Genomic DNA, 24,654 nt, shown 5'->3' with positions numbered 1-24,654 from the left:
GTACTTCTTAATCATTTTCATCTTCATTTCTAAATCAATTTTGTTTCGTTTCCTGGCACTGCCACCACTTGCACTTTCCATTGGCCGCTTTCCCTTCATCATTGTATAACAAAAATAGGAATGAAGAGAAGTTTCTGAAAATTTGTTTTTTATATGATTGAAGATTTCAGTGAAGGGGAACACGTCACCATTATACCGTAAAATCCCACACAATTGCAGTTATCAGTATTATTGCAAATACAATAAGATCGAGTTTACTACCTGTTTATAATTAGATGCAAAAATAAACCAGAAAGTGCATATTGTTTTTTGGATGTGACCTCCAGAAACATCCTTTAGATAAATATCACAAAAGCATTCAAAATTGATTCTTATAAACAGGAACATATGATAACGATGAAAGGGTAGTGCAATTTCCATTATAAATATGACATTTTAGAGAGATAAATAGCTTAGTAATACAGCAAATTTTTCAACTTCCAAGGACTTGGAACGAATTACAAAAAATAAAAATAATGCATTATTGGGTTCACATTACAATATTTTCATGATACCTCCATTTATTCCTACAGGATGCACAATGCGTTTCCACGATTTTTTTAAGTTTGCACTGGCCGGCAAAGACTTACGTAAAGTTGAATTTCCATAAGTTGAGTATTACGTAAGTCGAGGAGTTCCTGTATTCCAGTCCATATGGCCTTTATTGTATATTATGTCTGTACAAGTGCATGTTGGAGCTAATTTGCTTATTATTCAAGCAGAAAAACCTGGAATAATTCTTGGCAGAGGGAGGCTTAAGAAACTCTACTCCCTCTTGTTGTTGTAGGATTTAGGAGCATCAGCAACTAAGGCCATATTGCCCTGTGTATATTGTCTGTAAATTGCCTATGTTCTGAGGTCAGTTTTCTTTGCTAGATGAAAAACATGAGTTTCCGGAAGGGAAAAATCATGCTACCCTTGCCTGAGACCAACTAAGTGAAAAATGCCCATAAAAATACTTCCCATGATCAATGGGACTTGAACTCAAGTCTGTTCCACCTGGTGTATGGGAGGGGGCAATCCTACCAACTGTGCTACCCACAAGGGCTATTCCCTCTTCTTGAGATCAGCGATCTATAATCTCGATTAAAGAGATCTTTTAAGAATTCTCAGTTTCCAACAGGACTTGAAACCACATCGCTCTAAATAAGTGAAGGGTGGCAAACCCACTATACTGCTAGGTAAAGGATATCCAGATAGATATAAACATTGATACGAAAGAGTGACAGTGTACTATCCTATTGAAGGTATACATCATTGTCTAGAAAATGCATTTTTTATTTGCAGGAACAGCATTATTCATTAAAATTTTTTAAGTTAATTTTGCCATGTATCAGTATAGATGAAAGTGTAAGGTAAGCATTTCCAATATTGTTGTTGGATTTAGGTACATTTGTGACTTAGGCCATATTGCCCACATAGTAATCCTTAGTAGGTTGAACATGCTTCTGAAGAGAAATATATATTGGTTCTCATTAGCCCAATACACCGATATGATGTTACATGCCACATTTAATTTGAGTGTGGTGTGCCTAACTATATGGTTTTACAGTCCCAAAATTATTGCCTTTCCACTTTTTATAACAGTACTATAGCACCACAGTATAGACTGCATAGAATGATCTGGATATCAGGGCTGGCTGTGAGCCTAGGGTTGTACATATTTTAAGATCGAATCTGTATGCCATCATAAAAATTGGTACTTCTCTTTTACCCTTCCCCCACCAGTAGTTACAACCTTCCATTCTAGTGGGGCAACTTATGTTGTCATTAAATTTATGCATGAACTACTAAAGGTATTTATACATATTCATAAATATAAATGTAAACATAAATATAAAGTTTGAAAAAATGTCTCTGATATCCCAACATCAGCCTTTGATGTCTTCACCAGCACCTCAAATTCATCAAATTTATATAATATACTCTTAGCATTGGTGTACATGCAAGTATACATGCGCCTGTTCTTATCTTAGTTACTCCAACACAACTCGTATATTTACTTGTTACATGATGAGTCTAGCAGCCTTTGAAATACCCAGTGCCTCTAAAATATCCAGGCTACTGCTCATTCCAATAGAAGCAGTGCAAGAATCACTTTCACCTTTGCCTGTGGCTACTGTTAATCTATTAGTCTGTGAATTCCCCAAGCTAGCAGTTTTCTGACCCACCTAACACTGCCTCGACAGCATCGGAAAATATTCTTGCACCCTTTCTGTTTAAGTGTATCCCATCCCTATAGAAGCAGTCACTCCTGTCAACAAGCACAGACTACACTGAGAATAATTCTACCCCATGAGCTTTACACGATCTCTCCAGTGCCAAATTGATTGACAAGGCTCTCATCATGTACTTCCTTCTATCGGGTCTGGGCAGAATTGCAGACACTTTCAAATTTAACCCTAACTCACAACTTTTTTTTCAACATTAACCTGTACTTGTTAAGTAAGTCCACAGATCTCCTACTCTTAATGTCATTAGTACCAACATGTACAACAAATCACCTTTTGTGCCCTTAAAAGATGATATCTGCTCCACAACGTTATCAACCTTTGTCCCTGGTAGACATACCCTGGTCCTGTTCCACCTATCCTTTTTGCACAATATCTTTCCAGTCTCCCTGACAATAGAGTCACCAACAATAACTAGCGAATTTTGCCATGACCAGCGCATTCTGCCATGAAGGTTGTCGCTGTGTTGCCTGGTGCACAAGAGTGAGCTCTGGCATTGAGTTGGACAGCTGAGAGTAATAAGTAATGAGAGTTGTCCATTCCTGGACAACACATCAGAACCATCTTGAAAAATGAGCTGGTGTACTGTTGTGCATGAAATCAAAATTTCATTGTTCCACTGAGCAATCATTGGCTGTATTTGATTCCTCTGCATTTGGAGATATCATTCAACACCAATTATTCTTCTCAACACCAACCAGATAAGAAATATGACTTAAAAATTTTATCTTAGTAAAATAAATTTCACCTATATAAAGAAAGAATAACAGTAGATGAAGGAAAATGCCAAAATGCCATTGTTTGTGCTTTGTAAGAGAAATCATTCAGCAGTCTTTGTGGTTATCTTGACAGGTGTGCAGAAAAAGTGCACAGCATTGTGCCCTTTTTCTACACATCTGATTGGATTTTCTCTTGCTCAGTAATGATGATCGTGATGACTAATGAAACTGTCAATGTGAAAAATCCTTCATCACACCACAAGATATTTTGGAACAGTTCTGGCCAATCCTCTTACCAAGAACAACAACATGATTTTACAGAATTGTTTTGACTGCATAATGAGTCAAACCATTTTCATGGGCCCAGATTGCACTGATATCACTGTGCAACAATTTTTTAATTTTTTTTTTCCCTGCCACAAGCATAAAAGTGATCCCTTAAAGTTCTTGGTTCTGAATTCAAAACTGTAATCCTCTTTTTGTACACAGCATCAGAGTAAAAGTAATATGTTTTTACTAATTTTAAACTTTTAGACTAATTTTGTACACAGTTTAATTTTAAACTGTGTACAAAATTAGTCAAAATTTTGACTAATTTTGTACACAGCAAAACTCTTTTTACCGTGTACAAAAAGAGGATTACAGTTTTGAATTCAGAACCAAGAACTTTAAAGGATCGCTTACTTTTATGCTTGTGGCAGGAAAAAAAATAATTAAAAAATTGTTGCACGGTGCTATCAGTGCATTCTGGGCCCATGAAAATGTGGACCAGACTACTATGTTTCACTAAGTAATAATACAGTAACAAAGGAGTTAAATAATACTAATAAATAATAGATAAGTAATAAATAATAGTAATAAGTAACAAAGGAGTAAATTACTATTAATCTCAAAAACAAATTACTACACATCTTATTATACAGATATACAACACACCATACATGTAACAAATTGGAATATAGATTACAGTGCAAATGTGCCATGCAGTTCTTTGTAGTATTTACCTACAGAAGTTTGATATCAGCAGTGAGAACAAAATATTCATGTTGTGCCTTTCTGTTGTGTGACTGTTAGTGGCATCTCATTTCAAAGTCCAGCAATAATTTGCGAGCATCACAAGTATCCATTTACACTGATCTCTTTCTGTAATCTGCATTGTTTTCTCTCTAGCTAAAATAACCCAGTGAAGATTCTCACCATGTGCGTCCAGAATAGTTCCCAAATTTTTGGAGGAGAAATCTGAATTTGCTCTACAGGAATCTAAGAGATGTATTTTTAATGATATACAGTAAACCCCTGCGAATAGCAGGGGTTACATTCCTGGGAAACGGCACGAATACCGAAAATGCAAATACTGAGTTGTGGTGCCTATAGTAATAAAAGGGTTCCAAAATATGAAATATATATGAAAAACTAGTCAAAAATTTTGTCTTTGTATGTATTATATGTATCTACATAATATGACTATGCACACAGACAAACATAGACAGTACATAGTGAAGGCACCTCTGTAGCCATGTGGGCAGGAGCAGCAGTGCGTAGCACACGGAGCAATATGGCCTTAGTTGCTAATGCTCCTAAAAACCAAATAACAAACAAACATAGTGAAATATAAGCATAAAGTATCAAAATGAAAATAAGAAACAATTTAATATTAAATGTAACATTTAATAGAAATTTCAAACAAATCTTTCAAAAACCTATCAAGAATATGGGTTGCTGGGCAAAAAATAACTCGTAATTGAAGTTTGTTTCTTCATTTTTTTTTTATTGAGCTCTTTTTGGATTTCCATGTAAGGCAAGAGTAATTGTTCTAGGTCTTGTGTAAGCTTCATGTTTTTTTTTCCAAATTAGGATCCATTTCCACCACCTTTTCTGAAAGTTGTATGGAGAGGCTAAAGATTTCCTTTAGTGATTTCTTATTTAATTCTGGTCTAACAACATCGATATTTGTTCATTTCACATTATTATCTTTAATATTTCTGTTGGTATTTTATATATATAATGGCAACAGTAATTTTTTGCAACAATAATGTGTATATATGCACACATTACTGTTTCATGTTCCTACTTCACTTCTTTTTTGAGAGATTAATGGTGGGTGGGGAGGTTGGAGTGCGTGTGTGTGTTATAATTGTAATTGAAAGTTATAAAGAAACAGTAATGTACACATTACTGTTTCGTGTTCTTTTTTGAGAGATTAATGTTGTGTGTGTGTGTGTGTGTGTGTGTGTGTGTGTGTGTGTGTGTGTGTGTGTGTGTGTGTGTGTGTGTGTGTGTGTGTGTCATAAAATTTGTAACTATTATAATAAATTTTCCTTTAAAAAATTTAATCCAAAGTTAGCCTCAAGTTCAAAAGTTAGTTATTTATTTTACTAAAATTCTTTTAGGTATACAAATGTATATTAAATACTTGTGGACAGATGTTTCAAGAACTCGACCTCTTCCTTGAACACACAAAGATTCATGAAAATGAAATGACTTATCGTTGTCACCAGTGCAATAAAACCTTCCAGTCTCTTTATGATCTTGGAACTCATCAGTATTCTCATAGCCTATATCCAAATCAAGGCTCAAGAACAGCACCAAGGTATACATATATAATTGTCATTGTTTATTCTTTTTGTAATGCTAAAGAAAAAGTCTGTTTCATTTTGGATAAAACATTTGAAATATCTGATAAATTTCCACCTTATTTCCTTGTAACTGTTAAAATTAAGGAAATATATCTCTAACTATCTCATTTCTCTTTGTGTTGTCCATAGCAGTTTATTGCCTCTGCACACACACACTTCATATATTTCATTTCCAAATAAGAGGTATTACTGCCATCTTTATTATGATTGTTGTTATAAAAAGATTGACTTTAAGTTAATTTTAAATAATCAAATACAGTAAAACTGATTTATAATGAGCACAGTTATAATGAGATCACAGCTATTGCAAGAAAATTTTAAAAAACAGTTGGATCTAATGTATTTTAAGAGAAAAATTTCTCACTTATAATGAGCATGGTAGTTACAAGCTTTATGGTGTAACAAACAAGTTTTTAACAAAGGCATATCAAGAAGCAATTATGTCATTTCTTATGCACCAAGTTCAGCAGCTTATAGCCATGCCAATAAAACGATTTGTTTGACATATAGTGGTGTACCTAGTGAAAGATACATCAAAAGAGATTCAGTAACAATGGCATTTTAAAAAAGTTGTGTTTAGGCAGCAATAAAAAAAATGGAAAATAGTGCTTATACATATAGCATTTATACAAAATGGTGCTTATATACATATATATATATACAGGGTGATTCACTACCAGTGCGACAAACTTGCAGGAAGTGTAGGGGGCACAAAGACGAATCGGAATCACATAGCATTGCAGGGTCCGAAATGCCTTTGTCATGCGGTAGAGGACGTTGAACGGGAGGTTGTGTGAACAGCGATCCCGCTGGAAGTCAGCATTTTCGAACCGTTTCTGTTGAAGAAACCAAGTAGCAAAAGTTCTCCAGAGTGGATAATCCGCAGGCTCCAATGATTAGACGCATTGCAGATGATATGAACTCATTTGGTTTGTTGACAGTATCCTTCATACAGTGGATTGGGAAATACCCAATCGTTGGCCTATCGCTCGAGTACTCGTACTCGGATTGCCTTCTGCAAGACGTAGGACATTCTCCTCGTTGTCTGGCGTCCTCGTCGTTCGCTCTCAATTCATGGTACCTCTCGTGAAACAACCAGTTTCACGTAACCTTCTGTGCACACGTGTGAAAATCGTATGATGAGGAGCATGCCTGTGCGTGAAATGTTCCTGGTACAAGCACAGAGCGGTGCGCCCATTACAGTCCGCAGCCCCATACGCGAGGTGCATGTCGGCCAGTTCAACATTTGAATGCTCGTCCATCCTACTGCCTCGGGAGCCGGTTCGCAAATGCTGACTTCCAGTGGGATCACTGTTCACGCGACCTCCCGTTCAATGTCCTCTACCGCATGACGAAGGCATTTCGGACCCTGCAATGCTAAGTGATTCCGATTCCTCTTTGTGCCCCCTACACCTCCTGCAAGTTTGTCGCACTGGTAGTGAATCACCCTATACAGGGTGTTTCAGTTAAACGTTTCAGAACTTCTAAGAGGGGTAGGGTACATCCTGACAACTCGAAATCATATAGCAATGTGGGGTCGGAAATGCTTTCCTGAAGCGGTGTTGTACACAGAAGCACCATAAAGAAAAGAGACCGTAAGTGAGAAATCGTTTTAATAATACATGAAAAGAAGCAAAAGGTACATGGATTAAAGTAAGTGTTCGAAGTTTCTTCCACGGGCTACAATGCACGCCTCACATGTCCGACGCATGGACATCCGAACATTCTGGAATACTCCAGGCAGCGTGTTCAGACACAGCAACCGGAGGATTATGCACCTCGTATTGCTTTCGCACAGTGGTACCTTGGAAAATGTGCTACAAATCCCCTTTTTCCTGCTGAAGTGTTGTTTTCCGATGAGGCATCCTTCACAAGGGAAGCAATTTTCAACATGCATAACGACCATATCTGGGCGGTCGAGAACCCGCATGCAATACGACGTCGTGCAGCACAGATTCGATTTTCGGTCAATGTATGGGCCGGTATTATGGGAGATCACCTCATCGGACCTTACCTGTTACCGTGTCGTCTAACCGGACCTATCTACTTGATCTTTCTGCAGCAAGTATTGCCACAACTTTTGAGAGATGAACAGATTTCTGCATCGACGCAACAGACAATGTGGTTCCAACACGATGGAGCCCCTGCCCATTATAGCGGAGATGTTCGTAACTACCTGGATATCACATTTGGTCAACAGTGGATCGGACGTGGTGGTCCCGTGCGTTGGCCTGCTCGGTCACCCGACCTATCATGTCTTGATTTTTATTTCTGGGGTCATATGAAATCGCTAGTTTATGACACCCCTGTTGACAATGCTGAGGAGCTGGTTGCAAGAATCGCAGTAGCTGCCGAAGAAATTCGAAATTCGCCTGGAATATTCCAGAATGTTCGGATGTCCATGCGTCGGACATGTGAGGCGTGCATTGTAGCCCGTGGAAGAAACTTCGAACACTTACTTTAATCCATGTACCTTTTGCTTCTTTTCATGTATTATTAAAACGATTTCTCACTTACGGTCTCTTTTCTTTATGGTGCTTCTGTGTACAACACCGCTTCAGGAAAGCATTTCCGACCCCACATTGCTATATGATTTCGAGTTGTCAGGATGTACCCTACCCCTCTTAGAAGTTCTGAAACGTTTAACTGAAACACCCTGTATATAGTGAATACAGGCAGTCACCATTGGATGTGGAGCAAACCTAAAACACATTCATTTAGGCATCAATAAACAGCATTACAACCTTCAACCCATGCATGGTGCTAAGTACTATAGGTTCTAATACTGCTCGTGTTTGGGGTTTTCATAAAAAAAAAAAAAAAAAAAAAAATTTAATTTAAATAGCATACTATAACATTTTATGGCTGGAAAGCTCAGCAGGCAGTCATCGTATGAATGCAGATTGACTCTGAAAAAGAGTACAGTACTAAATGTACCTGTGAACAAATTCTTGCATTTGGCACAAAGGGAAAATTAATTTGAGTGGTTCCGAATGAATTTCAATTTGTAGACGCTTAGGAGCTAACCAGTGAAAGTTTACTACAAGATTATGGATCAATCAACTTTCAGAATTGCTCCTAAGAAAAATTCAGATAATCTTGTAGTCTTTGAGTCAAAATGTAATTTTCTTTTGTGTTTTCTCCCTTTGTCTGACTCATAATTTGTATTGTTTGTTAATTCAAAACATTCTGACTCTATAGTATCAAAAAATTCATTGTTGTTTTGAATGTCTTCTGATACGATTTTAAAAGATTTACGGCATTGTGTAAATCAGAATTTTTATTTTTGAAGACTTTTACTAGTTGCATTCAATATTTGTAGAATTGCATTCCATATGAAAAGTAAGTGTTGTTTCAAAATCTTCAAAGTTTTCATATAGCTTTTTTGCTTTTTTATTACAGGTTTTTCATTACAATCTTCAAAAATTTTAAATAAAGATTCTTTTATGGCCAAAAAATTCATCTTAACAGCTAAAATTGCATCTGCTCTTGAGGACCATCTTGTAGAACAAATTTCTTTTAATGTTACATTTTCTTTTGTAGTTGCTTTCGTTAAAATATCCCATCTCTTTGTAGAAGAAGAGAAAAATACAAATAAATTTTGAATAAAATCAAAGAAATAGAGTGCTTTTGGACAAGCTTCTGCAGCCAAATTTCTCACTAAATTTAGGCTATGAGCCGCACAAGGGACATAAAATGCAGTTTTACTATGGCTCTTCATCTTCGCTTGTAACCCATTGTATATACCGGTCATGTTGGCTGCATTGTCGTAAGATTGTCCTTGATAGTATTGGAGCCGACCGGGCTAGCCGAGTGGGTAAAGTACCTGCCCGGCAACCCAAAGGTCGCGGGTTCAATTCCCGCCTCGGGCTTGGATAAAAGTACTGCAAAAACCTTGGGAGGTGCAATATGGCCACAGAAGCCGATGCGCCAACAACTACCAAATCAAAAAAAAAAAAAAAAAAAAGATAGTATTGGATATCTAAACCATATTCCGTTAATTTTGAAGTTATAATATTTTCTAAGTAGCGTCATGCAAGTAGCGTCTAAAAAGCATCATGCTTTTCAATATGTAGAAGAGACAAGAAAATTCCTGAATTTTATTTTCTTTATCTAAATATTGTATAATAAATGATAATTGATCTGTGTGACTTATGTCAGGAGTAGAGTCAACAATAAGTGAAAAGTATTTAGCTTGTTTGATTTCATTAATAATTGTATTTCTTATGTTAGCGGCCATTAAATGTATTAATTTGTCACACGTAGTATTAGAAAGATAATTCACCTGTCCTTTACCACATTTACCATAAGTTTCTAAGTGGGTTTTCAAAAACATATCAAAATTAGCTAAGTATTCTAAGCAACTCATAAAATTTCCTGTATCATGCGCTCGAAATCCCAACCTTAATGAAGCTAACAGTTTCACAGTCGCAACAACTCTTTTTAGAACCTCACGCCAATAATTTGTTTGTTTTTCATAAGCTTTTATCAACTCTAAATCAATTCTTCCTACACTTTTCAAGCGCTTTACGTACACACATATTTTCCTTATGTTCTTTAGACTCATCATGCTTTTTAAAATATCAACAATATGTTTCCAGTCATTACATCCAGTAACTAATAAATTTTTTGATTTAACTGAAAACAGTTTGCAAATAAAACAGTACACAGATTTTGTGGTTTCTGAAAATATTAACCACTCTTTTTTTTTTCTGTGGTACCATTAGCTCTACTTAAATAGAAATGGGATTCGTTTAATTTTCTTGTAATGATTTTTCCATCACAAAATTTCAGTTTGAATTTTTAATGTTTCCAAAATTTTGCGGTTTTTTGCAAAGGCAAAACTCAATAAACTTTAGTGTTTGTTTTATGTTTGATGTTATTTGTATGTATTGCATTAATATTTTTATCAATATTATTGTTTGTATTAATATTTTGATCATTATTATCATTGATATTTGTATTAATATTTTTATCATTGTTATCATTAATATTGTAAACAGTTGCATTGTTGGTATTGTTTTCAATTTGATCAATAATAACGCCAGCTGATACTGTAGAGTTGGAAGGTTCATTTTCTATCCTATTTTCTTCTGTTTTGCTGTTGTCATCTTCTCGATTTTTTATTGCTACAAAATCCTGTAATGAGGTTTGTTTCTTTTTTCATTCCGCCTCTCTAATTTTCTGCTTCTTTCTTTTTTGAAACCCAGATTCGTACGTTCTTTTCATCTCCCTAAAATATTATTTTTAGTAAAAATAATAATAAAATTATATAAAAAATTTTTATATTCGTGTATTGTATAATTTATTATGTTTTACTTTATTCATCTAATCGTTTTCATAATTAAGTAAAATAATATTTGAATGTACAATGTAAAATAGAAATCCAGTAATCTACCCCAATTACAGAAAATAAAATGAAAGAAAATTTGTTTAAATTAATTGTACATTATCACGGGAAAGAGCCCGCACCAAATCATGTGTTAGAATTAGTATAAAATATAAAATAAATATTTTAACAACAAAACAAACAAAATACTAGTATTAATACCTACCTTGAATTTTCTCTTTATTTATTAAACAACGTTTGTAACTTATACACTTATTGTTAATACAATAATACACAATACACTTGTTGGCACACACCATGTTGATATCAGCGATCAGCCAGTTGATATCAGACAGTACAGATATGTACTGTCTGTACCACAAGGTCCGTGTCATACAGACCGTTATAGTTGTCAATCTTAAAATCTCATTTGAGCTGAAGGACCTCCAGCGGCAAAATCAGTGCAGTAGTAAATGATATCTACTACTTATCAACAATAACCAGAGCAAATGTAACTGAATTTTATTCTTCTAACCATGTGTAATGTGATATAGGATTTTAAGATTGACAACTATAATGGCCCGTTTCATGGAGATGGTTTCTATTTTGAAATAAAAACAATAAAATTCAGTTATACATTTGCTCTGGTTACTGTTGATAAGTAGTAGATACCATTTACTACCGAGCTGATTTCGTCACTGGAAGTCCTTCAGCCCTCGTTAGCAGAATAGGGGGCGGAATGAGACTCTAAGGTCCTGTAGAAAATACATTACGGGATAGGGTCGTTTGTGCATAGGGCTTGTTTGTACATGGCAATGCGCTCTGCCCTGCGCCAAGGTGTTTATATTTCATATGTTGCCATACGCCTGCGTCATCACACCTGCGATCGAGGGTTCCCAGATATGGGACCGAAATTTAATTTCCAATTTTTTTTACTACAAAAATCAGTTTATATTTATAGAATATTGATTTGGGGACTTTGGGACCCCCCCCCCCCCTGTTGATGGGGGCCACAGGCAATTTCCCTTTTTGCCCATAGGATAACATGCCGCTGTTGCTGTTCTGGGTGCTTAAAAAAAAAAAAAAAAAAAAACTTCCAGTCAATCAAATAATAAAGTCCCTATAACATCTATAATTTTGAAGAAGAAATATATAAATAGGACACTGAACTTCAAAAAAAAAAAAAAGTTTTCTCATTTTAGACAAAATTACCTACCACATTCTGGTTGTTTTAATTCCACTAACATAAAATTTACCATCAAATTCAGCTTCTGTTCTCCAGCCTGTGAATAAAAGTGTTATAAGAAGTGCCACTCTAGAAAACTGTTACTCCTGGAAATCATACTTAATTGAAAAGAAAGAGGCTTATGAAATATCCATTGTTAATTCTAACCTCTATATGAATTGAAGCATGTAATAAATTTAAATTTCAGCCCATCAAAAATAGTTTTAAATAATCAAGACTAAATTACATGGAGCTAATGAAGCAGAGAACTGAAAAAAAAAATTATAATAGTATTCTATTGCCAGTATGGTCATTGTAGCTTAGTTATTGATATGTCACAAATTTGATAACTATGCAATGTGGATGTCAAATGAACCTCTGATTGATGAGGACATTATTACTGAATTTAATCAGGAGGTGGTAGTGATGGTGGGTCACCGTAGAGGTGACATTCAAAAATAACATTCCCACATTAACCATTAATCAGTGATTAAAAATCTGAAATTTTTTCTATTTTCTTAAATATTTTCACTCTTACTTCAGTAGTTTGTGAAGTGTAAAACAATTTGTAGAATAAAAAAACTATGGAAGTGTTTTTACACTGAAGTTTTTAGTTTTCACACAGAAATTGTGCATGCAAGTCTGTTAGGTGACCTGCTGATGTCTTTGAAACTATTTGACTTTTTTGCTTGAAGAGCAGCATGGCACCAGACAGGCATTAATGCTGTGTTTGTTTATGGTTTCAGGTTTCTTGTTTATTCTTCTACTGGTTCAGTAAATATCTACATACAATAAATACAGGTAACCCTCATATAACATGGTAGTTAGGTTCCTATAAAATGTAGGCGCCTCCGTAGCCAGGTGGGAAGGAGCAGCAGTGCATAGCACACGCTTCTTGATTAGACCGGGGTTCGAGCCCGTCACCACCAAATACGGAGGATGCGGAAAGGTCAAGGGAATGACCACCGCATATTCCTGGAGCAATATGGCCTTAGTTGCTAATGCTCCAAATAACAAACAAACAAACATCCTATAAAATGTAGTGTTGTACGAAACCGTGTTATATGGGACTAGGAAAAAGTACAAAAAGGGAGGTTACGTTCCAAAAGCTAACAAAAATACACTATTATAGATTTTGTGTATCTTCTGCCCCCTTTAAAAAATCAGTAATCTGGTTTTGTTTGCTTTTGCTTGATAAATCTTTGTGAATTTGATCGTATGGAAATAAGCATTTTTGAAGCTCCCTTTTGAACTTTGAGCTCCTTTCATTCAAGAATCTGCATTCAAAAAATACGATTCTAATTGCTCAACTAACTTTATTCCTTCCCGTATGCTTTTTAGTTTAAAATTTTCATTTCATGAAAATTCTAAATCATCCTCTGAATTGATTTGGTTTTACCTCCGATGCCATTTCCACCAAATCCACTTTGCCAGCCTCTTTTTCTACCAGTAATTCTTATACATTTTCAGTAATCATATCTTTTTTATTTTTTAGGGACATCGGTGACTAAGGCCATATTGCTTTGTGTATATTGTCTATAAATTGGTATCCTGAGGTCGATTTTCTGTTTCAACGGACAAAAAAAAACCATGCTACCCTCGCCCAAGCCCGACTAACTCAGCCACATTGTGAAAAAGACCCATAAAAATCCCCCCCCCCCCCATCATCGATGGGATTCAAATTCTGGTCTTTTCCACCCGGTGTGGGGAGAAGAGTGATTCTATCAACTGTGCTACCACAAGTGCTTCAATAGTCATATTATCAAAACCTTCTCCTCCTACTGACATAGCAAGTTCTACTATTGCACCAATTCCGTTTTCTGCCAGTTCAACCATATTTCTTGAATGAACTGACTCTGGCCATACATTTTCCCACATCATTTAACGTTGACAGTTTTACTTCTTTGAGCGATAAAGCTATGATTCTGATACAGTCCACAATTGAGAAATGTTTCCATGCCTCCATTACTTCAATAGATTTGGAATCAATCTATGAGCCTTGATCTAATGGCTGAATGAAAGAAGGTGTAGAAACATAACTTCAACATTTGGATGACTTAAATCTTTTTGATGGCCTGGCGTGCTATCCAATAGTAATAAAACTTTGTAATCTAGATTTTTCCACACGTTCAATAGCACAGAACATAACGTGGGGATTTCTCAACAAAATAAAATACAGGGATTTCTCAGTCTTTTTTATTTTATTTTTTTATTTTTTTTTGACTAGTGAGTCAACAGTGGGATTCAAAAAGAGTGGAAATGTTGAAAAATTACATCCAACATAATAGCAGGGTTTTCCCTACACAAAAGCTCAAAAATACCCTATTATGCGAGGTTTGCCAAAATTCTCTGTGTTATGTAAATACCATGTTGTGCGAGGATTGCCACAGTTTATCAATTGTGTTAGAGCGAAACCGTGTTGTAGAAGTACCATGTTATACGGGGATTGCCTGTATTTCTATCCATTAAGAGAAAATGAAATATTAGCATTGTTCAAGCAGTAATTGAAAGAAAGTTAGGTTCTTGTCGGGTAGCCTGCCACCATTTTTCTACACTCTGGGATTCCACCACCACTGGGTTAAACAATCAGCATTTATTGAAGATGGCAGTTTAGAAGAGGGTGATGAATGTTTGGTCTAAGTGGGTATCCAATACAGAGGTGCAATTTGCTTTAAAAAGTCTTATTATTTTATGAAACCAATAATATTAATCTAGAATTTCAAGTTCACCTTAATAAAATAAAGGATATCATTTATAAATTTCACCTGAAAAGAAATGTTGAAACAAGCAGATTTAAAATTTTTGAAGTGGTGAAAATATAGGTACATATTTTCATAAACATGTACCTATATTTACGGTATTGCATAAATAAAATAAATTCATATTTTCTTGGCATAAATAAAATAAATTCATATTTTCTTGGCCAGTGTGTGTATAATCAAAAAGGGTTTTTATTTTATATTTTATAAAAGTGGGTACTGTAATTTATGCCTACTGTATATCATTTATAACAAAAATCAGTAAACTGATTTAGGACTTTTAAACGCTGTATTGTAATAAAATGATTTTAAAGTAATTTTAGTAATGTAATAAATAAATAATAAATTAATTAATTAATATCCAATTAGTCATTAATAATATACACACACTAGTCAAAAAATAGTCTTTGTATTAAGACAGTCACAGACAGAAGAAATGGAAAGAAAACTGTGACATGGGGGTGATTGTGTTGCCTCACTGTGTATAAAGACTGCGTGCATTTTCCCAATTCTGAAGCTAGAATTTTGAAAATGCATGTTTAGCAGGAGCCTCGACTCAAGATGAAAGACAAACTGATTTCTCAAAAGCATCCATCTCAAAGGTTTTTAATGACTGGAAAGCAAGTGGTTCTTCCACATCTCAAAGGTGTTAATGTGGCAGAAAAATGATACTTGAAGAGTGAAGCCATTGTACTCTATGGAGGACTGTAATCTGAAGAGCTACACTGGAAAAGTAGGACATTATGGGCAGCAAATAACACCTGAAATCAACCAAGCCCAGAACTGCCCCATTTCAACCCATACCATGCACAGAATTTAAAAAATTGTGTATGGGCAGTCACCTGCCTATTCAGAAGCCACTTGTTTCCAATAAAAACAGAAAAATCTGCTTGCAGTGAGCCATTGATACCGATGGAAGATCAAATGTCATCCAGCGAGTTACATGAATTTTTATCTGCTCCACCCTGCAATGGAGGGTTATGGCCATTTATGGATGACAATGCAACAGTGCATTGTACCAGAATTTGACAAGAATCTTTCAGAGAACATAACATGGATTTTCACCATCTTCCCTGGCCCCTACATTCACCTGATCTCAGTCCTGTTGAGAATGGGTGGGATTCAAGAGAGTTATTCGGCAGTGAAGTCCTCTTCCTTAAACTTTGCCAAGCTGTGCAACATTTTCTGGAAGAATGGTTACAGTTAGACCAAAATGCACCAAAGCACTTTGTAGAATCCATACTGTGCTGCACACTTGCTGTTATTCAAAACAAAGCACTCCAATTCAGTACTGAATAAAGGTTTGTATTTTTTTTGCCAGTGTGTGTATAATCAAAAGGGGTTTTTATTTTATATTTTATAAAAGTGCATACTGTATATCAAAGGAACCAATGAATCAGTTTACTGATTCATCAGTTCCTTGAATCTTTTTCCTATTTTCCAAACCTTTCTTAGATAATATTTATAACTATAGTTTCACTGTAGTTAAATATTATTCCATTAATGTATACCTCTCAATTATTTTCCTTCAAGATTGGAAAAATAATGTAATGTGTTTACCTCTGTGTGATACTCACAATAGTGGATATGTTTGACCACACTAATTTAATATAAAAATTAAAGAAAAATCAAAAATACTCTCTGTATAGCAAAATCCATCTTTATGTAATTATGCAAAAAAAAAAAAATTGCGATTAAATAGAAATAGTTTAATTTCTTTCTTTTATTGGCCACTGTAGAAAATGTTTATAAAGTAATAGCCAAAAGTATAATGCACCAAGAAGGACAAAGCCAATTGCATAAAAAAGTAATAAAACTGTACAAATGTCAGTACTGATGGAAATTCACATGACAAATCACTATCATTCATAGCATAAAGCACATATGCTGATGTTTATAAACAGTGAAAAGGAGCGTGTTTCTGTGTGAAAATATTTTGAGATCACGTGTACCAATTCTATATGATTGGATACAAAAGCTGTAAGTCATGATGGTACAGAATTCAAGTAGAAACTGGAGTCAGGGCTGGATTTACTTATAAGCTAAACAGGTTAAAGCTTAGGGCCTCATGTTACAGGGGACTTTGCTTGATCTTAAAAAATCCTTTTTTAATATTGTGATGGACTGTAAACATCATGTAAAAATTATGATAATTTTTACTGTGGTTTTGACTATCGTTGCTAATTGCTACTCAGTTGCTATTTCAAGTGGCTCACTTGCCAACAGTAGTAGAACAAGAACATTCTACCATTTACTAATTTTTGTGATATACATACATACAATTTATCTTACTATAATCTTCCCCATAAATTAATACTATGGTATATATATATTAAATTATGGGCAGTGTATCTATTGCCATAAATTCAGTATATTAATGATTATCAACCTACCATATTACTCGTTTAATATATACACTAGTGTTCAAAGAAAGTGGATCACCCCTTAAAATTGTAATTTTCATAATTGTCCTCCAAATAACGTAAGTATATGGCAATATTTCTTACAGATTGCATCAGATAAGATTTACACGCGTAGGTATCAGCTGTTACTTTCAGCTTTATATAAGCACGCTCTGCAAGAGTTGCAGTCATTCCTTGCTTGTGTCAGGATGGAGAGTTATGTGCAATTGAACACCACGAAGAAAGACTGCTATTGTTGCTTTATGTGAGGAAGGATGTTCTTCCCGTCATATTGCTTATAGAGTGTCTTTTAATCAGTCAACAGTGAGTAGATTTCTTTCCAAACTCAAGAATACTGGTTCTGCTGATAGGAAAAAAGGAACCGGATGCAAACGAGTCTCTACGCCAAAATAGGACCGCATTTTGAAGCGCTTATGCCTTAAAAACTGTAAAGCTTCTTCGTCTGAGCTGAAAAGAGAAAATGGGAAGAATATACAGGAGTGGTAGCAAGTGTAGTAACAGTCAGAAGACGCCTCTTCAAAAATGTACTTGTAGCCCGTCGTCCTTAGAAGAAGCTCCTCCTCACACAAAAAATGAAAAATGCCCGATCAATTTGGTGTAAAGAGCGTGTCAAATGAATCCCTGAGCAGTGGAAGTCAGTTATTTTCTCGGATGAGAAGAAATTCAACCTGCATGGCTCTGATGGGAGACAAACGATTCACTGTAGACATGGTAAAGAATATCATCCAGACTGTATGGTGGCTACAGTGAAATTCCCTACCAGCCAAATGATATGGGGGTGCATTTCGTATTGCTGAGTAGGTCACCTGCAGTTTATAAAAGGTTCCGTAAATGCCAATGGATACCTGGCTGTATTGGAAGGCAAAGGCTGCGAACCATTAGAGACCATGTCAACCTGCCAAGTAACTGAATCTTTCAGGACAACTCTGCTCCTTGTCATCGGGTGAAAAGTGTAAGTAGGCACTTCTGTAGTTACTTTAGCTTCATTTCTTGCATTAGAGGTTCAACAGTAATGTGTTTACGTTTGTTACAGGCAAAAAAATGGTTGGAAAAACGGTCAATTACAACTCTTAGCTGGCCGGGAAACAACCCGGACCTGAATCCTGTAGAGAACTGTTGGCATCGTGTGGAATCTGCAGTTGCCAGAAAGAAACCAAAGACCCTTCGTGAACTTCAGGAATTCATAATTCGTGTTTGGAACCATGAACTATCAGTTGATTATCTTCAGAAATTGATCTTGTCAATGCCTTGACGGTGTGCTGCTGTCATCAGGGCCAGAGGCGGTTCTACTAAATATTAGTTTGCACCTGGTGAACTTTTCAAATTTGTTTTCCATTTAAAATGATAAACTGAAGCAAACTGAGGACTACTGATAACATTTCAGCCATAACTGTTGTGTTAACCAAAACTGTTGTATAAAGGTTGCAAATGCTCATTTTGGAATATTTTGAGAGCACCTGTCAAATATTACTTAGCTTTGCCTTAACTATTAATAAATATCTTTTGTTTATATTTCTATTTGTGATGCTAGTCATTAATGTAACATACCATCTTGAAAAAGGGTTAGAAATGTGAAATTCCTAGGTGATGCACTTTCTTAGAACACCAGTGTGTGTGTGTGTATATATATATATATATATATATATATATATATATATATATATATAAATTTTTAAAGATTGTTTCAAATAACATTTTAAAGTACATTACAAATCTTCCAGTAAGTGCTGTCATCCCTTGTCTTTATTTCTAAGTAATTGCTAACTCAGTTTATAGTGGATGGCAGCAAAAAATATATTTTAAAATCATAGGAAATTATACCAAATCTCAGCCACTGTTGTCTAGTTTTGGCTTACAAAAGCCAAAATTCTTTAGAATCCTGATTCAGAAGCTAATAAAATTGAATTGATTGATACATAAATACATAAAGAAAAAAAGAAGTAACAATGAGATTTTTGCTGTATTTTAAATTTTTTGAGATTTTTTTTTAACTTATGAGTTGATTATTAAAATAATTTCATCTAATATCTGTAAATCAAGCCAAAATAAGAACATATTAATATTTATTTTAAGTCCTTGTGTACAAAGTTTTCATTATTATGAATTTTCAAAATTTGGGAAAACTTGCCATTTAAGGGCTGTGAAGTGCTTTTAAACTCACTTATGAAAAGATTAAGGCATGTCATATTACCAAAAGTTAAGAATACTTTATTCAGTGGGGCCTCATGGCCTTCCATCAGTTCTATGTATATCTGTCAGCAGAACCAGTAAAAACTAAATCTTATCACAAACCCATGACAGTATTGTTACAGGACTAGTCTAATACTTTTTTAGGAAACAACTCAAAATCAGTGTTATGATAATCCTTCCTGCAAATCTATGACAGAAGTTATTCATTCCTTTGGAAGAAATTCAAATGCATAGGCATTCTTTTATCACTATTGATGTTTGCCACTGAACTTCTTACCTGTTCCCATGTTTACTTTTAAAGTAAATATAAGTGGAGAAATCCATCATTAATTTTTGGATTACTGAGGATGAATTTTTGATTGATTTATTGATTATGAAACATCAACTGCGAAAATTGGAAAACCATATTTGAGGGCATTTGTCACAAACTGTTACAAAAGAAATCCTAAATGATAAGACTGAGCAGTGGTGAACTTATTTATTTGATAATTTGAGAACTTGTATACTACTGAGAATAACTTGTACTCTCATCTTATTTGTAACTAGATGATTGATATACCGTGTGTGTGTACATTTATATATTTTCTCTTTTTTTTTTACTTTTGTAGGTATTTTCAATGTTCCCGATGTCTGAATAAATATTCTACACCAGCAGCCCTTGACCACCATATGGCAACGTCTCCACACAACTATAATTGTCCTCATTGTGATAAGATTTTTCCCTGTGAGCGCTATCTTCGTCGACATCTTCACACTCATCGTTCTGAAAACCGTTACATCTGTGATGTTTGTCAGAAGGGATTTAAAACTGACCATTATCTGAAAGTGCATATGTTAATACACAGTGGGGACAAGCCATTTACTTGTACTCAGTGTAAGGCTTCATTCAACAGGCGAGACAAACTTAAAAGACATTATCTTGTTCATGAACCTATTAAAAGATTTAAATGCCCTTTTCGGTCTCACTCAGGATGTCCTAAAGAATTTAATAGGCCTGATAAACTTAAAGCACATATTTTGACACACAGTAACGTTAAGCCATTTACCTGTAAGGTTTGTGGCAGAACATTCACAAGAAAAGCTCACTTGCGAGATCATGAACAGCTTCATAATGAAAATCAGAATTTGTACCATTGTGACCAATGTGCACAAGACTTTCAATCAGAAAAGCAATTTCAGGAACACCAGTGCTGTGATCCATTGCCTAAAAGGTTTTCAGTGGACCACAGATTTAGAAGTAACCGACCGAGAAAGAATCGACTTGCTTCATGTGGCATAAACAACAGTTTACTGGGTGTGAGGAAAAGGGGCCGACCTCGCAAATATCCAAGGACAGAAGAAGAGGAGGTAAGGTTTACAGAAAACGAAGAAGTGAGAGACCTTCCAGAAACAGTAGGTAATGATGACATTCGAACTGCTCATATTGAAATAATTTCTGCTACTGGAGATATTGGCGATGCATCAGATGTAGCACATATTTCTTTACCTGACAGTGTTAGCTTTTCAAACATGCAGTTTCGCACACTAGTTACACAGGCTACATTGTCCCAGCCACAACCACTGCCACGTATAGTATCAGTTTCTTCCACTATTGGAACTTTTGAAGAAACTGGTACAACATCTATAGATGAAAATATATCTCATCCCCCTTTAATTAATACTTCTTGAAATTACATCACTTAATTAATGTCACCAATAATTTTATTACTTTTTAATACGTTGGATAGTGAATTTCATATGTTAAGGAACCAAAGTTGCTATATTTTATGAATATAAAGACGTTGGGCTCAAAAACATAGTAGTTCTAAAATATTATGCCAGGCAAGAAATCTTACAGACAAACCTAGCTAACATCAAAATATTGTTATATGTTAAAGTTAGAAAAATCAAATGATAAGACTGTTTGTACCTTAAATTTCAAAAAAATAACTGGTTAAGTTACTCACCAAAGCAAGAGACTTTCATTCCATATGGTTAATTCTACCACACCAATTCATTTCATCATTGTCTGGTGCTTTGTCACTGAATGAGTAGGAAGTTTCACTTCATTTCTACCATCTTGCATTGTGCTACTAACAGGTAATCATGGCTGATGACAATCATTTAATTTATGGTTATATGAAGTGACTATTGTATTTTCATTGTTTCATTAATGTTGCATTGCCCTCTATCATGAATTTTGTTAACCCTGAACTCTGAAACTTTTAAACCTATGGAACTTTAAAATTAAACCTACAAAACTTTTAGAATATGAAGTTATCAAGTTACATACATTGCTTTGGTTCTGGAGTATTATAATTGATTACATATATTCATATCATTCATTTTAATCTGAGTTGCCATGCAAAATGTGCAGTCCATTGTTAACTGAGCGTGTTAACTATGTGTAGCGAAGTTGCTAACACTCTTCATGCCATAAGGCTGTCCTGTAGTATAAATGAATTCCCCCACCCACCTGCAACCTATGTTCTGCAGTGCTGCTTTTCATCATTCCAAGTTAGCATCATTGATTTGAACAACTTTTCTATAACCTTGAATGGTAATGGCAAATTATGCTGCTTATCTAAGATAGTTTAAAATACGTATGCTCCAGAAAATTCACTAAAATTGTATTGCATATGAAGTGACTGATGTGAACTTCTGCATAATACATCTGTAAAAGGTATTTAAATCTAATCCCTTATATCTGTCCTGTATTTCATGTTTTGGTACTTCCTTTTTAAAATGTTTTGCTGGATAGCAGTTACTCTGTAAAATCATGTTAATGTCATAACGATCAGCTGTCATTGATAGTGATGTTACCACAACCAATGGTATTTCTTAGAAATTTCGCACATTTTTGTCATAAAAATGTTTTTAGTTTTTCTTCATACAGTTAATTAACAGAATTAAATTTAATTAGTCCTTCATAAAAATTGACTAGCAAATAAAATTTTTGGTGTTTAATTTCTTTTGTCTGCTTAAAGATATTGCAAAAAATTCTCAGTAACCATTATTGTTTAGTACCTACCTTGCCAACTCTGAGATGCATCTGTTTAAAAAATTAGGATTCGATTATCAGTTTCATGCATGTCTAATGATCATGTAACTTTTGGAAATACATTTGTTATGGGTAATATTTATGAAATATTTCACTCTTGACTTCTATAATATGGTGAAATTTTAAATACCAGTTTCACAAGTGCCAAATATAGTCTGTGTCAGAAAGAACAAAGTAAATTTTTACAAAGTGATTATTTTTAATTCTGTGGACAAGGGATTCTTGTTGACCATACCATTTTCATTTATTGCTTTAAAGATAATCAGTAAAGTTAATTTAGTTGATGGGAATTTGTTTTGAAATATTATTATGATTATAAACTTTCAATTAAAAAGTTTAATTTTTTTTCTCTAATTAGCAATTTTAAAATAAAAATAGTATTATTTAATTAAAATTTAGTAATTTTAGTCAAATTTAGTTGCAGATGTTTAGTGAGAGTTGTAACTCATGCAAAGGATTAGTGTGTTCTATAATTAATAAACATAGTCATGTGAATTTCAGAAATTTCACAGCAAAGAAAATGATGATTACTCATATTTATAGTTTACCTCAGTGATTTCTCCTCCCATATTTTCCTACAGTCTTCAGCTATATTTTCCTATAGTCTTCAGCCATATTTCTTGGACTTGTACATTGATGAATGATAAATTTATTAAAAACTGTTTCAATTTTCAGTAAATTCATCATATTCTTTCCTTTTAGTTAATGAATCAAAAGTTGCCTGTGCTCCCCCCCCCTCTTGGGGTATTAATCTTTGTTTTAAGTTTATTATTTCACATATTGCAATTCTGTTCTTATGGTGAAGAAAGGAAGTATTATAAAATAATGATGTTTTTCACCATTTTAACTAAATTAACCATTTCAAGTTGAACAAAATTTTCTGCTGAATTCTGAGTTGGATGGTTTTTATTATTATTTCATATAACCACTACCTAAACAGTAAGAAATAGCATAAATGTTTAGTAAGATTGGGCAACATTTGCTATAAATTTAACCCATTCAAGTGAAAATGTATTGATCATGTTTTCAGTTTAGGGGCTCTGGGGAGTATCTATGTATATAGGTATACAATTTGAAAGTCATTTCAACTAATTCATCCATTTATGTATGTGCTGTTATCTCTTATCTGTGTCTAACTAATGGTAGACATGATTTTAATTCTGATTTCGTCTTTGACAGTGATTACCATTGGCATTAGTTGAGGCATATGATGCAAGAAAGCAAGTTTATAGAGCATCGGCCAAAAAAAAAAAAAAAACCCTTCCCATTATCACCCACTGAGGGAAAACTTCTGCACATGTATTCTACAACTGTCTTTCCTCAATTTGAATCTATGCCCCCCTCAGATTCTTAATCTAAGCAATTGGAAGTATTGCATCATCATTGAGCCTGCTCAAACCATTCAATGCCTTGTACACTTCATTCAGATCACTTTGCAGGTACCTAGTCTCCAGATGCTGCAAATAACAGAATTTAAGCCTTTCATCGTAAGCACACCCCGTACTTTCACCAATCTTGCTACCCTTCTCTGTACTCGTTCTACCAACTCTACATCCTTCCTAGAATGAGGCCTCCAGACCTGTATGTAGTACTCAAGGTGTAGCCTGACCATTCCCGCATACGAAGGTATAATCACCTCCTTGTCTCTGCTAGGAAAATTCCTATATATCATTGACAAACTCTGTGACCTGCTCTGGCAGCCTGTCTCTACTGCTCAGAGAACTTCATATCTGACTGCACAATTACCCTCAGGTCTTTTTCATTTTTCCTGGATTACTGCTACCTATATGGAGTACTTTGCATTTATCAATGTTAAACTTCAGTTGCCACTTCGCAGCCCATCTGACTAACTTTCTAGATCCTGTTGCAGTAGCATATTGTCTTTACTGTCATTAACAACCCTGCGAAACTTTGTATCATCTGCAAACGTGGATTGCAGATGATACAAAGAAACTTCTGGCATTCCCCATATATCTTCATCAACATCATCGATAAATACACAAAACAACAAAATGCCCAGCACTGAACCCTGGGGGACTCCGCTAATATCATTAGTCCAGGTA

The 24,654-nt window shown here is 34.8% G+C and overlaps 1 protein-coding gene across 1 annotated transcript in view; it reads left to right on the top strand.

Annotated features, from left to right (window-relative positions):
* Positions 1-21,225, top strand: part of LOC150079084 (uncharacterized) — a 160,064-nt gene extending 138,839 nt beyond the window's left edge. Inside the window, exons 5-6 of the mRNA XM_090382944.1 lie at positions 5,380-5,579; positions 20,160-21,225. Of these exons, the coding sequence (XP_090239070.1) occupies positions 5,380-5,579; positions 20,160-21,219 (1,260 nt within the window). The 3' untranslated portion in view covers positions 21,220-21,225. The remainder of the gene's footprint in view (positions 1-5,379; positions 5,580-20,159) is intronic.
* Positions 21,226-24,654: the final 3,429 nt, after the last annotated feature.

Source organism: Mastigoproctus giganteus, chromosome 10 (assembly GCF_048544385.1).
Source record: "Mastigoproctus giganteus isolate SK-2022 chromosome 10, ASM4854438v1, whole genome shotgun sequence".
Lineage (NCBI taxonomy): Eukaryota > Metazoa > Arthropoda > Arachnida > Uropygi > Thelyphonidae > Mastigoproctus > Mastigoproctus giganteus.
The sequence above is the reverse complement of the archived record's forward strand: the minus strand, read 5'-3'. Positions and strand labels throughout refer to the sequence as shown.